The 14,648-nt window shown below is 31.3% G+C and overlaps 1 protein-coding gene across 1 annotated transcript in view; it reads right to left on the bottom strand.

The window, feature by feature from the left end:
* Positions 1 to 871: 871 nt before the first annotated feature.
* LOC142327937 (uncharacterized) overlaps positions 872 to 14,648 on the bottom strand; it is a 53,913-nt gene continuing 40,136 nt past the window's right edge. Inside the window, exons 6-7 of the mRNA XM_075371328.1 lie at positions 9,220 to 9,274; positions 872 to 998 (exon numbers count right to left, since the gene is read on the bottom strand). Coding sequence (XP_075227443.1) covers positions 9,236 to 9,274 — 39 coding nt within the window. The 3' untranslated portion in view covers positions 872 to 998; positions 9,220 to 9,235. The remainder of the gene's footprint in view (positions 999 to 9,219; positions 9,275 to 14,648) is intronic.

Here is a 14,648-nt window from a genome sequence, read left to right as displayed (position 1 = left end):
GGGACAGTTTGACCCGTTGTGCATGCACTTTTGCAACATTTTCATCATGAACAGCTGTTGACGGCCTCCCACTTCATTCATCATCATCCAACGACTATCTACCATCTTTAAACCGCTTCCAGTAAGTGTATGTTGTAGTACAAGATGTGGCTTCATCACCGAATGCTTACTGTAACATAGAATAAGATTCAACCAAAGATTTTTGAGGTCGAACACAAAATTTTACTGCACTTCCCTGTTCAATGTCACAGTCAATATAATTTGAGACTGGAGTGATGAAACGTGATTAAATTTTGTACACACACTTGACATCGTACTACATAGTTCCTTGGTTGTCCAAGAGATGCCGCTACGTGTATTGACTACAGAAATTTAGTTTGAAAACTTTTCAGACAAACTGTGTATACTTGTTTACAAAAAAATAAAATTAAAAAAGGCTTCATATCTGAAATCATAATCTTAACAGCCAATGTATAATAAAATTTCACCTTCAAATTAACATAAATAGAATCTAAAGTGAGACACCTGTTACATTTTCAACAAGATAAACTGAGGTAAATAAATACCTCAAACAACTAACACGCAATGAATATTGTGTTAGATATTCTACTTTCAAAAGCAATGCAGTATAATGAGAGCAGTAATTAGCAATTTAACTGCTTCAGGAAATTTGTTTACTTGAATCTTTTCTCAATTATAAAATAAAAATTCTGTACTGAAAAAAGTTGATTTCACCATAAGTAAATCTATCTCTGAATAAGATTAAATGCTTAATTGTTAGTAAACAACAAAATAGCAGTATTTTACTTTACTAACCAGGTATTTTTCAGTAGATAACATATTTGTTTTTAATTGTGAATACTGATCATGAGAGACACTATTTACAAGTTGATTACGAAGCTCTGCTTCCAGGAGTTGAGCTGAAAGGTTATGTTGTACCATAGCAGCATTATCAGTTTCTAGTTGCTTGCATCTAGCCTCTAATTCTGTGACCTGTTCTGTAACAGAAAAAGTAACCTAAGAATAAAATTACTAACTGACATAACTTTATCTGAACACTTACAAATTATTAGCAATCACATTTATAGAGAATGAGACAAGTTATTAACAAATCTTATGCAGCTAATATACAAATAAATCTTATATAGTACAAAACTAATATAATTAAAATGAGAAAGATTGTTCTGTAGAAAATTTATGTGAATGAAAGTAAAAAAAATATATAGCTTTAACAAAATTTTGAACTTTTATTTATTGTGTGTTAAATGAATTAATTTTTTTCTATAAAAAAAAAGCCAATAATAAAAACTACTCATAAAAACATCACATGCAGCTTCATAATGCTGAGAGATTCTCCACTGATGTTCATGAAAGAGGCAAATCATTCTGTAATTAATAACTTTCATGTAGAATTAAATGTACAAGCGTTGCAAATTAACTTCCAACTGTCTAAGCAACCAAAATCAAATTTTGTGTATTTTGCACTGCCCTACAAAAACTTCATTGATTCCAGGCTATATAGCCAAATTAACAAAAATAAAAATGTTTTATTCATTTTTTAAAATGTACTCTACGCTTCCAGGAGAAGTAAACACCTAAGGTAACAAACTTTGGGCTCCGTGCCTCCCAGGCTTTCTAGTTGCCTTCAATTAATTAAATTAAAAATATTAAAGTTCAAAAATACATTCTTTCTTTAAATACAAGTAAAAAACTCAATAATGAAGTAAAAAATTTCATTTCAGACATACTTTCCTTCTACCAGACATCTAATTCTCTTCAATTACAAAAAAATTAAAATATTTTAAACATTCTTCCCAAACCACTTATGTTCAAGAGTAAAAAATTCTTAGAATTACAATTTGGCCATGAACTTCTAGCTTCTTTCAATTAACAAAAAAAGATTTCTACTATTAAAACAATTATTTTTTAAAAATTGAAGGCCGTAAAATCTTATGCGCTCCAAATATTTTGAACCAGGCATTTTTCATTCCCTATCCTTCTTAATATTCAACAATCTGAAATATTACAATGTATAAGCCTTCTAACTCATTCTATCCTTTATAGTCAATTAAAAGATTAAGTAGTATTACAGCACTGTAAAGCCTAACAATGAGTAGGAATAGGAACAAATAAATGAAAAGAAAAACACTGGTTAGCGTAACATAAATGAGAAATAATGAACAAACTGCAACAGTTATAGTTTGTTATCTACTGAAAAAAATTGTACCTAAATAATTGAAATTCTATGACGTACTAATTTTCTTCTTTTGGTTTTATGTTATTAAAATAAAAAAAATACACAAATGAATGCTGTGTGATATGTAGAAAAATAAACTTACAAATATAATATATATAATATGAGTATATATAATATTAATATACTATTATTTTATTGAAATTAATCTTTTTAAGATTCATCTTATTTCTCTGTACAGTTTAATTATATATTTTAAATTCTACTAACAAACCACTTAGTATAAACAATTGTGATAAGGCACCTCAGTCATGATTGAATCCATATTATTAAATTGAACATTAAAATAAAAATACTAATAATATTAAAATGTTACAATATGCTGCATTATTAATATAAAACCACATGATGTAATGTTTGTTACAGCACTGTGACTGTGCTGTACCATGTGCACAAACCATGATTTTATTTTAATGATGCAGCAATAATATCAATATTAATAATATTATTAATATATCAATATTTTTAATATATTTATTTTAATGTGTAATTTAATAAAAAGAATTCAATCATGATTGAGGATGCAGGATCCTGTAAAAGTACTATCATGATAAAAGTAAGGTCTTATCTCAACTGTCAGTACTAGGTGGTTTATAGTAGTTTAATTTAAAATAATAATAATATAAATGAATAAATATTAAATATATAACATTCTTTTTATTTAAGGAATGTTCAATCTATTAAACTAAAGAAAAATGAATACCAAAATGTAGTTTTTTAACACTTTTATAATAAATAGCTATACAAAAATTGGTAAATGGATTAGTGGTGACATGTTTCCCAACACTCCCTTCTTGAATGCCTAATGACACTGAACTAACTGTTCTTCAGCAATATTTCAAAGGAAACGGTAGATAATGATAAACTAAAATAAACGTGTTATCTTATTCTCTTTTAAATTTTTATTTGGTGAGAAGCTGGATATGGACTGAGAATGATGAATCCCTTCTGTTCGGAAGATTAGAACTGTTTATGAGTTTGCTCTGCTGAGGTCTAATGCTGCACATTACTGCCTATCCAGCCACTTTGACTCTGGCTAATAATGGAACATTCATTGGGTGCAAAAGAAAAAAGTACTGAAAGAAATACAAAGGGATCAAATAGGATCTCCACAAGTGGAGGAAGAACAAAAAGAAAACATCCACCTTGTTTACCAGAGTGAGAGAAGCATATGGCACTAAACGTAACTGCTTAGATGATAGAAGTCCAACTTCTGACGTAGATGATAGGAGGTCCAAGCAGGAAGAAAATTCATTCAAGGCATCTTATTTCCTATGGAAACTGTACAGACACACTAATTTTCTAAGTTGAAAAGAGTAATAGACTGATTTTATAAATAAAACCATGGCTTAAATTAAAAAACTGGAGCATGGTAAATTTTCTCTATTTCTCAGCTTGTATGTACCATGGATGGCTGCATAACACTGCTGTGAATAAGGAAATTAAAATATGAATTGAGGAAATAACATCCTACAGTAAACCTGAGGAGAACAGAGATCTTGGACAGGAGAGTGCAAGAGTATTTGAAGAATGACTGCTGTTATTACGAGCTGCCAAAACTCTTTTAAATGGTGAACCTTTTGACATCCTGAATGTGCTCAGCATTCAGAATGTAATGCTGAATGCTCAGATAAAAATATCTGAGTGGAGCTTGTAAGTATTACCCTTCAGGAAAACTTATTACCATACTTCATGCATTACTGAAGATTGAAGATGTCAGAAAAGTCTTCTAGCATGTTAAGTTTATTCTTGGGGATAGGAAGAGTTACTTACAATATTCTCAAGAGAGTGGATAAAGAAATGAAAGTAGATAGAAGAAATCAAATCATTCATGTAAACCTACACCACAACTATATAAAGAGTTCACTCTAGCCCTTAAAGATTTTCCCAGGCCAAATTAAGGGGGTTAGGAAATACATGGGATAAGTAGATACATACAGTTGAGTAAGAGTATAGTATAGGTATAGTTTAGTAAAGTATTATAGTGTAGTAAGGGTAGTATAATGTAGCAAGCTGACACATAATAACTTAGCATCAATATATACAATTTGATTAACAATACTAATTGATGTCTTTCACAAATACAACAACCACGTAAATAATCTCAAAAAATTTCTGATATTAGGAAGACAAACATAATTTTCAGTTCAGTTTATATTTCATCGGATACTAAGGATTGGCAATGAGAGAACTTGATCTGGTATGGTTTTCTGTGAATTGAAAAAGGTCACTCATTTAACTTAAATTATCATGTTTATTGGCACCTGTTGTAAAGGTGAGCTGTTGCTAAATTTTCTTCTTATAAATAATTGTATACTCCTAATCTAGCACAAGTAGTACTATGTTGATTATGTTCTACCATTACACATATAAATGGTAGGTATTATTTCCAGAAAAATATCATACGACCAAATAAGTGCAAAATACAATTTTTGTAATTTATTTTACAAAGGAGGGAAACTTTTCAATTTCTATGGATAAGAGTGCCATATCATAAATATCATGTTACAATATATTTTAACGTGATTTATGATGTAACTTCCCTTACAAATTATTAAAACAGGTATTGTTTGTATCATATAACAAAATTAACTAATAGAAGTACTACAAAGTGGATTATGGCATGGAAAGATCATATTGATGGTAATATGTAAGTAGAAGTTTAATTTTATATACCTAGATTTCAACAATAATTGATTTTTTTTAAATATTCATATCATGCTAATTATGAAGTCAATTAAATTTGCTATAATTGAAGATTATTAGGAAAAGGAGTGACCCTATGTGTGTGTGTGTATATATATATATATATATATGATCATGATCATTGAGATTTTTACTTGCTCTAGAAGTAGAAGTTTTGAAAAGAATGTTTAGAACATCAAAATAACTTTTATATTTTGAAGGGTGGAGGAAATAAGTAATTATAAAGACCTTGATTGTGACAAGGATTCCTAACTTTTTTCTACATTCTTCAGGTTTTTATACTTAAAAATGAAGTTGGTTAAAAAGTTAATATCACAATTTTTTTTGTTATTGAAGGAATTTAAGAAACCTAAGAATACCTGGAATGACAAAAAGTCTCAAATAACAAGGTATGGGCTCTCTGGATGGCAAGAAGGTCTGAACCTCTACTTTAATCTGTATTGTAATTATTTTCTGAAGGTATCATACATTTTTAAAAAAAGAACTGTTACCAATTTTACCATATTACCAATTTCAATTTTTGTTGATCTTAGAACATTAGTACCTACTAATTAATAGTCCTTTCATTTCTACTAGATACAAATTTTACATACATAGAATTTAGCTGAAGATTATAACATTATTACTGTAATAAAATTTTCATTCTTATCTTCCTTAGTAATCATTCTTTTTTATTTATTCTGTATTTTTTTTTGCTTACAAAATATCTTGTTTTGAGCTTTGGAGAAATACAGTAGTCTTTCAGGCATATATTTGCTGATTTTATCAGCAAATGGATGCACTTGCCAATAGCTAGGCGATGGCAAGAGTTATATTAATAGATGTGTAATTTTATGTTCAGATTGTCAGGAAGCACTAAAGCTCTCAGTACAAACCAGTTTGGGTCTATACTAGTCTGGAATTGCCATAAGCAATTTTAGACCTTTCATCCATTAATGACGTAGAATTGCACTGAGTGCACAGCACACAGTCAAGCAGGAGGCTAATGTGAGGGCTGATTCCTTAAGACTAAGACCGTGGCTTTAGAAAGTTATAATTATCAGTTTCCTGTCTGGGCAAGGTAACTCAGATTTCATCTGAGAGTTACGGTACTTTATAGAGAAGTAACAAATATTACATCTACCTGAGAAGCACAATGGGACAGTTTTATCCATGTTTAAAGTACAATCTATTAAATGTATAATGTTTAAACTTTTAACAAACAATTTTCAAATCCTTAAAATAATTATCTTCATGCTAGATACAGTTGTGTTACCAGTGAAAATGGTTACCAATAAATGGTCAAGATTCCAAATTAAATTATTGATAAATAATAATAAGAACAAGGGACAAAAGACAATCTGTCATTAATACAGGGTGTTTCATAATGTTCTTAGGAGTTACAAAAATTCAGTACAAAAAAAGTATTTCACTTCCCTAAATGAAAGATGTACAAGGTGATGCAGGGACTCAAACAGTTTTTGTTAAAATCTATAAATGTTCAATATGTGCTCCTCTGGTGACACGGCACACATCAACACGAAAGTCTAGCTCTTGCCAAACTCGTTCTAACATGTCATTTTCGATAAGAGTTGATTGCGTTGATTATGCAATCCTTTCGCTCAGCGATATCGTGCAGCATTGGTGGGATAAACACCTTACCTTTCATGTATCCCCAGAGAAAGAAATCACATGGCGTGAGGTCTGATGATCTTGGTGGTTACAGCATAATGTGTTGGTCTTCTTCAGATGCACGTCCTATCCAGTGCCGAGGTAATGTTGTGTTAAGGTACTGTCAAACCTTGTTATGAAAATGGGCAGGACAACCATTTTGCTGGAAAATGAAGTCGTTGAGTAGCTGAGGCATAAGCCATAATTGTAACATATCCAGGTATATCATGCCGGTTACTGTCGTTTCCATAAAAAAGAACAGCCCATACACTACCTCACGAGAGATCGCACAAAACACATTTACTTTCGGAGAATCCTGAATGTGTTCCACATAAGCGTGTGGGTTTTCAGTTCCCCAAACTCACACGTTATGACGGTTTACTTTGCAGCTAATATGGAAAGTAGCTTCATCGCTGAAAATTATCTTGTTTAGAAAACCTTCATCTAACAACATCTTTTCCTGTAACTAAACAAAAACCGAGCCTATGTGTTTTATCTCCAACAAAAAGACTATGGATTAATTGAAGACGGTACGGTTTGCATAATAAATGTTTACGGAGAACTCTCCACACTGTTGTTTTCGGAATTCCTAATTCTCTGCCTGCAGCCGCAGTCGATTTTGACGGGCTGCGAATGAAACGTGCACGCACACGTTTGACATTGACCTCTGAGGTTGATGGACGACCAGTTGATTTTCGCTTGCAGAAGCAACCACTTTCACTGAATTATTTATACCATGCACGAATTGAATTGTCACTTGGTGGCCCCTTATGAAATTTCAACCGAAACGCACGTTGCACAGAAATTTGCACTGACTTTGACAAGTGAAATTCTAACACACAAAACGACTTCTTGCTTCCCATGGCAACCGTTTTCTCTACTGTTGACGCCTAACGAGCAAATAGTTTACTAACTGCCTAGTATATGTGGAAAAACCTATTTGAAGTACTCTTTCGTACAGTACTTGTTTTATTCTTATGAATGAAATAGCTTTTTGTTAATGAATTTTCGAAACTCAGAAGAACATTATGAAACGCCCTGTACAATACACATAATAGTAGAACTAAACAATCTGATGTGGATAAAACATAAGTTCCTTGTATGCCTATTAAATTACATATACACATTTTTTTTTTTAAATGAAAAGTAAATAAAATTTTATTTCATTAATGACTTCTATTTTTTAAATTTTTTTATTGAATTACTATTATTTAAATGAAGAGGTATTGCGACAAATAGATGAAGAAAGGAGCATTTGGAAAAATATAGTTAAAAGAAGAGACAGACTTATAGGCTACATACTAAGGCATCCTGGAATAGTCGCTTTAATATTGGAGGGACAGGTAGAAGGAAAAAATTGTGTAGGCAGGCCACGTTTGGAATATGTAAAACAAATTGTTAGGGATGTAGGATGTAGAGGGTATACTGAAATGAAACGACTAGCACTAGATAGGGTATCTTGGAGCTGCATCAAACCAGTCAAATGACTGAAGACAAAAAAAAAAAAAAAAAATTTATCATAAAATTTGTTTACAATCAGGGGTTAATAATTATTAATAAATCAATATATTTAAATTAAAAAAAAAAAAGTTAAAAAAAAAAGGGAGATAAGCCTTCCCCTTGTAAGATCCAAATATTTCATTAATTAAACTTTTATTTGGCTATAGCTCTGAAACCAATGAAAATAAGTACCACTTATGATATATCATTGAAATGTTCTCAATGAGGGCTTATTACTACAATTAAGAAAAAGTCAAAAATTCAAATTCAAACACTTTTTGTCCAGTCAATTGCAATCAAAATGGGAGGTGCATAACCAGATGTTACAATAGTCCTAAATCCAAAATTTCAACATCCTATGGCTAATCGTTTTTGAGTTATGTGAGATACATATGTATGTACAATGTCACACCGAAATTTGTCAAAATGGATTCAGGGATGGTCAAAGTGGATATTTCTGTTGAAATCTGAAAAACTGAAATTTTTTACGATCACAATACTTCCTTTACTTCGTACAAGGAAGTTAAAAAGAAAAAAAAAATGCTTATTGTTGAAACCGGGTATAAGACAATTTTTTTTAAATATTTAAACACAAACATCAACAAACCAATAAATTAATGAAATTTAATCTCTTGTTCATGATGATCCAATATAATTCAAATGAAATGATTACAAATCTATTACTTATACAAATAGTGGTGTCTGTGACTATCTTACCGTTCTTACTTTCTTTAAATGTTTAGCCTCTGGAACCACCGAAAGGTGTTACTTCAGAGTATAATAAATATGAATGTAAATGAACTATGTATCTTGCTCAGACTCAGGTCAACCATTCCTGAGATGTGTGGTGTTAATTGAAACCCAACCACCAAAGAACACCGATATCCATGATCCAGTATTCAAATCTGTATAAAAATACCTGCCTTAATTAGGATTTGAATCTTAGAACTCTTGACTTCAAAATCAGTTGATGTGTGTGACAAGTTCACCACTAGACCAACTCGGTGTTTTGTGATTATCTTACCTAAGGCACTTTAACGTAAAAGTAATAATAATAATAACAGTAAAAATAATACTAAAGTTGTGAATTAAAACAATAAAACACTTACATCAACAAACAGTGATTTATGAAAAATAAATGCTGTTGTTATGATGGTACCCTATCTGTAAAAAAAAAAATTATTTTAGTATGTTATTGAAATAGGGTAATATATTTTACAAAACTGTTAAAAACAATGTTTTTAATAATTCACATAGGCAAATAAATGCAATACCCTAATAAAAAGCAAGGAACTTGCAACATTCAGTAATAATTTCATTATTTTTATTTTCAAAATGCTAGATATCAGTGTACATTTCCAAACTATTGCAAAAGATGCATTGGTATTTATACACGGCATTGGTATTAAAAGAATGCAGGTGATTGCATCACCTGCAATATTCAGTTTCAAGTTCAAATAAGATGCAATTGTTTTTATTTAGAAATAATGTTAACACGGCTAGCTGCTACTTTTAATATTAGGATGCTAACAAACTAATGAATGAGAAAGTCAATATAATGGCACTTAAAACTGCAGACTTGAATTTGTCACAGCAAGGAAGTATTAAAATAGATAATGTTTCAGTACACATATACGAGGTGTGATAAAAAAATACGGTGAATAATTTTTTATTAAAAAAAGTAATAAGGTTACATAGAATTTGATTTAATCTCCTTCAAAGTACTGTCCTTGACTAGCAATGCACTTATCCAAATGTTGACTCCATGACTGGAGGCATTTCTGGAAGGCGTCTTTCGGAAGGGCTTTCAGCTGCTCGGTCGTGGCCCTCTCAATGACAGCAATGTTGTCAAAACGTTTTCCTTTAAGCACAGTTTTAATTTTTGGGAAGAGCCAAAAGTCGCATGGTGCTAAATCTGGCGAGTATGGCGGATGTGGACAGACAGGAACACTTTTTTCGGCCAAAAACTCACGAATGAGAAGCGAGGTGTGACATGGCGCATTGTCGTGGTGAAGAAGGAAGCCATTGGTCCATTTTTCTGGTCGCTTTCTTCGTACGTCGTTTCGCAAACGTTGCAGTACACCCTTATAAAATTCAGAGTTTACAGTTGTTCCCCTTGGAACGAACTCTGATCGCACTATGCCCTCACTATCGAAAAAAACAACGAGCATGACCTTGATGTTGGATTTTGACTGATGTGCCTTTTTAGGGCGAGGAGATGAACTGGTTTTCCATTGGGAACTCTGCATTTTGGTCTCAGGATCATAGCCATAAACCCAACTTTCATCTCCAGTTACAATTTTGGCCATGAGGTCCGGATCTGCATGAAGACAACCCTTCAACTCCGTGCAAATTGACACAAGACTTTCCTTCTGTTCATCACTCAAAAGTCTGGGAACAAATTTTGCACTCACTCGTCTGCAATTCTCGAAACTCGAATTTGCAATTCATTAGTTAAAATGCTTTGAACGGATCTGTACGAGATGTTAAGGTCTTCCGATAGCTCTCGAATAGTCATTCGCCTGTTTGAACAAACCATTTTTTCCACTTTTTGCACATTTTCAACTGAGGTCCCGCACGCTGCTTGTCTTCAACAGACTCATTTCCGTTTTTTAATCGGTCATACCACTTGTACACAGTCTTTAGAGTTACCACATTATCACCGTACACCGATTCTAAAATTTCATGAGCTTCTTTGGCACTCTTTTGCAACTTAAAACAAAACTTAATGTTAATGCGTTGTTCAAAATCCATGTTGCGCGACAGACACGATAAACACAACCTCACTCTAGCGGCTCTGGCAGCTGACTGGTAACCCGGAACGTGTTACAACTTGTCCCTGGCTGTCTCAGTTGATCATGCTATTGGACAAATTACAGCATATGGATATAGCGTCGGCAGTTGCCGCTATAAAAATTCATTCACCGTATTTTTTTATCACACCTCGTACATGTATAAAGTACATGAGATATAAGACACATTAAGACACATACATACAGGTAATGAATGTAAATATATAACTTGACAATATATATATAATGTAAAGTTGCATGCATTTTAATATTATAAACAAGTGATTCCCCAAGTGTGCACTTCAATGCCATGGGGAGATAACTTCCTCATAGGAGCACCGCAAAATATTACATAATTTTATTTATATTTTCGATTCAATGTTATAGAATTTGTTCAATTATATTTTTTTATGATCTAAATTGCATTTTATTTATTTATCTAACCCTTGCAAAAAAATGATTGGTTATTTTGCAAAGTGTACTTGCTAAATTCTGGAAAAAAGCATTGGAAATCATTTTATAAACTATTAAAAAAAATTTTAGAACCAACCAATAAAAACACACAAAAAAAATTGCTAATTTTCTTTAATTTCAATATTATCAGAAGAAAGTAATAAAAAAGATATGTTTTCAAACAATCAATTTTTATCAATCAAATGAGACTTCCTCTAACTTCATAGCATGTCTTAATCCTTTTCTTTTCTTTTTCCTGTTTAGCCTCCAGTAATTACCTTTCAGATAATACTTCAAAGGTGAATGAGGATGATATATAAATGAAGTGTATTCATGTACAGTTACAGTTCGACCATTTCTGAGATGTGTGGTTAATTGAAAACCAACCACCAAAGAACACCGTTATCCACGATCTAGTATTCAAATCTGTGTAAAAATAACTGACTTTACTAGGACTTGAATGCTAGAACTCTCAACTTCCAAATCAGCTGATTTGGGAAGACGTGTTCACCACTACACCAACCCGGTGGGTTAGCATGCCTAACCCACCGGGTTAGGCATTAAATGCTTTCTGTATTCTTTACATAACGTCAAATTTTGCTACCATTTAAAATAAAGTAGGAAATTTTAATTCTCCCTAAAAGAGTTTTTCTTTTTTTTTAGATTTTTGTCTTCAAAATGTTTAACCCCCAAAAAAAAATTAAGTAAAATTCTTATATCAACCATTTGAAAGACACACAAATTATCAGTTTAAATAAAAATAATAATGCCTGTCAAATACATCCATTTTAAAACTACAATCTTTTTTTCTTTGTTTAATGTTGAGCAAATTTTATGAAAAGTCTAATTATTAAAAAATACTTTCCGGTGAATACCCACCATTACTGGAACAGTTAAAAGTTTACTTAGATACTTCTGAACACAAACATTACACAATTCAGGGAACTAGAAGGAATTTTCTTTTAAAAAAAATTCCAGAACCCATCCTACGTGGTTCTTTAGTATCTAATTAAACCAAGGTAAAATATATTTTTTAACACAAAATTAATAATGTGTTGCACCCATCCTGAATAAAAATGCCTCATCTCCTAGTAATTGACGATTGAGAAGAGCAACCTGCTCACTATTTGATAATATTCTTGAAGCATTCTTCTAGGTGACTAGTTTGTCTTGTTCCTGATCTTCTACGGGCAAATTATTTCTTTTTTACTATTAAGGGCTTTTTATGATTGCTACTTTCCCAGATTTTCTGTGGATTTTGGCTAGGTACCCACTGGATCTGTGTTAAGGACGTACATATATAAATATAATTAAACCCATAAAATTATTGTATCCTTGACATTTATATGTTTAGTTAGAAGCAGATGTGCTTACAGCCGGAGCCCATCTAGTAACTTTAACTCCTAAAATTAATTTTGTTGGGGAATACAAAAAGCCCAATAAATGACTGAATGAGTGAGGAGCTTACTGGATAAAGCTGGACTCCTAATTCTACAAACAATCAGCATACTTTCATTACAAAAAATGAACTTTCAGTTAACTTATTACTTGATTCATTTTAAAACAGTGCAACCCCGCTATAATGCGGATACAATTATAACAAATATAGTACGATGTCCTCCTCAAAAAAACTATTATCACGTATTAAAAAAAATTTTTCTTTTAAGGGGTATATAGAAACGCGTTTAACTATGTATACGTACTTAGTAATAAACTGAACAGAATATTTATTCTGTTACTAAATGTATTAGTACTTATTTAAGTACTAATACTTAGTACTATTAGTACTTATTTAAGTACTAATACTTAGTATTATTAGTACTTATTTAAGTACTAATACTTAGTACTATTAGTACTTATTTAAGTACTAATACATTTAGCTCTGTAAAATTACATATAGCTGTGTACTATGTATAAAAAAGGCAAAAAATCATAAAACGATATCAAAAATTTAGATTGACTTAATCTTTTCCCTTATTTCAGATATCCGTGTTAATGTAGTATGCATTCTAATAAAATATATTACTTTACACTATTTTGAATTCAAATCAGTTTTTTCAGTATTGTATTTTCAAATAGACTTAAAGGGAAAGTGCTTAAGACTGCAGAACTTAAAGTCCTAAAAAATAAAAAAATGAAAATGAAATTCAGCTACAAAAATATAAAAGTAATTTTTCTTTTTCTATATTTTATAATATCCCATAATATTCTCACTTTTAATTGTAACATTTGATAATAATTTAAGTGCATTACAAAATTAACCCAACTGAAACTGATTTTTTTTTTTCGTTTATCACGTTATCGTTAAAAAAACATTCGAGGGCAGTTCAGAAAGTAACATCCATTTGGCTATAAATAAAAAACCTGCGTAGTTAAAAATATTTTATTACATACAACTTAAAACTGTAGCTTTTAACTACTTTGCAAAACAGTTGCCATTTAAATTCAAGGATTAGTCATAGCGTTTCACTAATTTACGAATACCTTCTTCATAAAATTCAGCGGTCTGGGTACATAGCCAACCTTTCACGGCATTCTGAAGTTCATTGTCATCATTAAAGTGCTGTGTGACGCATGCAGTTACTTCAGCAGCCTACTGTGATACTTAGGCAAGCCATTATGTTGTTTTTTTTGCATTATAATACTCATACTAACAGCACTCGCAAAATTCAAGAACTTCTGAATCAATTCCAATCAGGCATTTTTTATCATCTCCCTTACAGCGCAGACTTGACACTAAGTGATTTTCATCTCTTCACTCACATGAAGAATTGGCTTGCGCCACAGCACTTCAATGACGACAAACTTTAAAATGCCATGAAAGGTTGGCTAGGTACCCAGGCGGCTGAATTTTATGAAGAAGGTATTTGTAAATTTGTAAAAGCTGCAGTTTTAAGTTGTTAAAATAAAAAAATTTTATCTATGCAGATTTTTTATTTATACCCAAATGGAGGTTACTTTCTGAACCGCCTCCATATAAGTTGTCACTGGATGGCCAAATTATAACAAGGTTATATGTCAAAAAAGCTAATGTTTCAAAAAATTTGTTAACAAACACAGAAAACTCGCATGCACACAATAACATTGACTGCCAAAATACATTTTCAAAGAAGATAAACACTTACTGTATGTGGTAGCAGTATCAGAATTTACCTGGATTGTCAGCTAATAAAATAATTAAAATTTTTCATTAAAATTTTAATACAAAATAAATCTTCTATCACATGATTCAAACTAATTTCTTATCTATATGTTCAGATTTTATTTCCATAATAGGAAATTTTATTTAAGTT

Source organism: Lycorma delicatula, chromosome 7 (assembly GCF_047948215.1).
Source record: "Lycorma delicatula isolate Av1 chromosome 7, ASM4794821v1, whole genome shotgun sequence".
Taxonomy (NCBI): Eukaryota; Metazoa; Arthropoda; class Insecta; order Hemiptera; family Fulgoridae; genus Lycorma; species Lycorma delicatula.
This window is presented reverse-complemented; position numbering and strand designations above follow the sequence as displayed.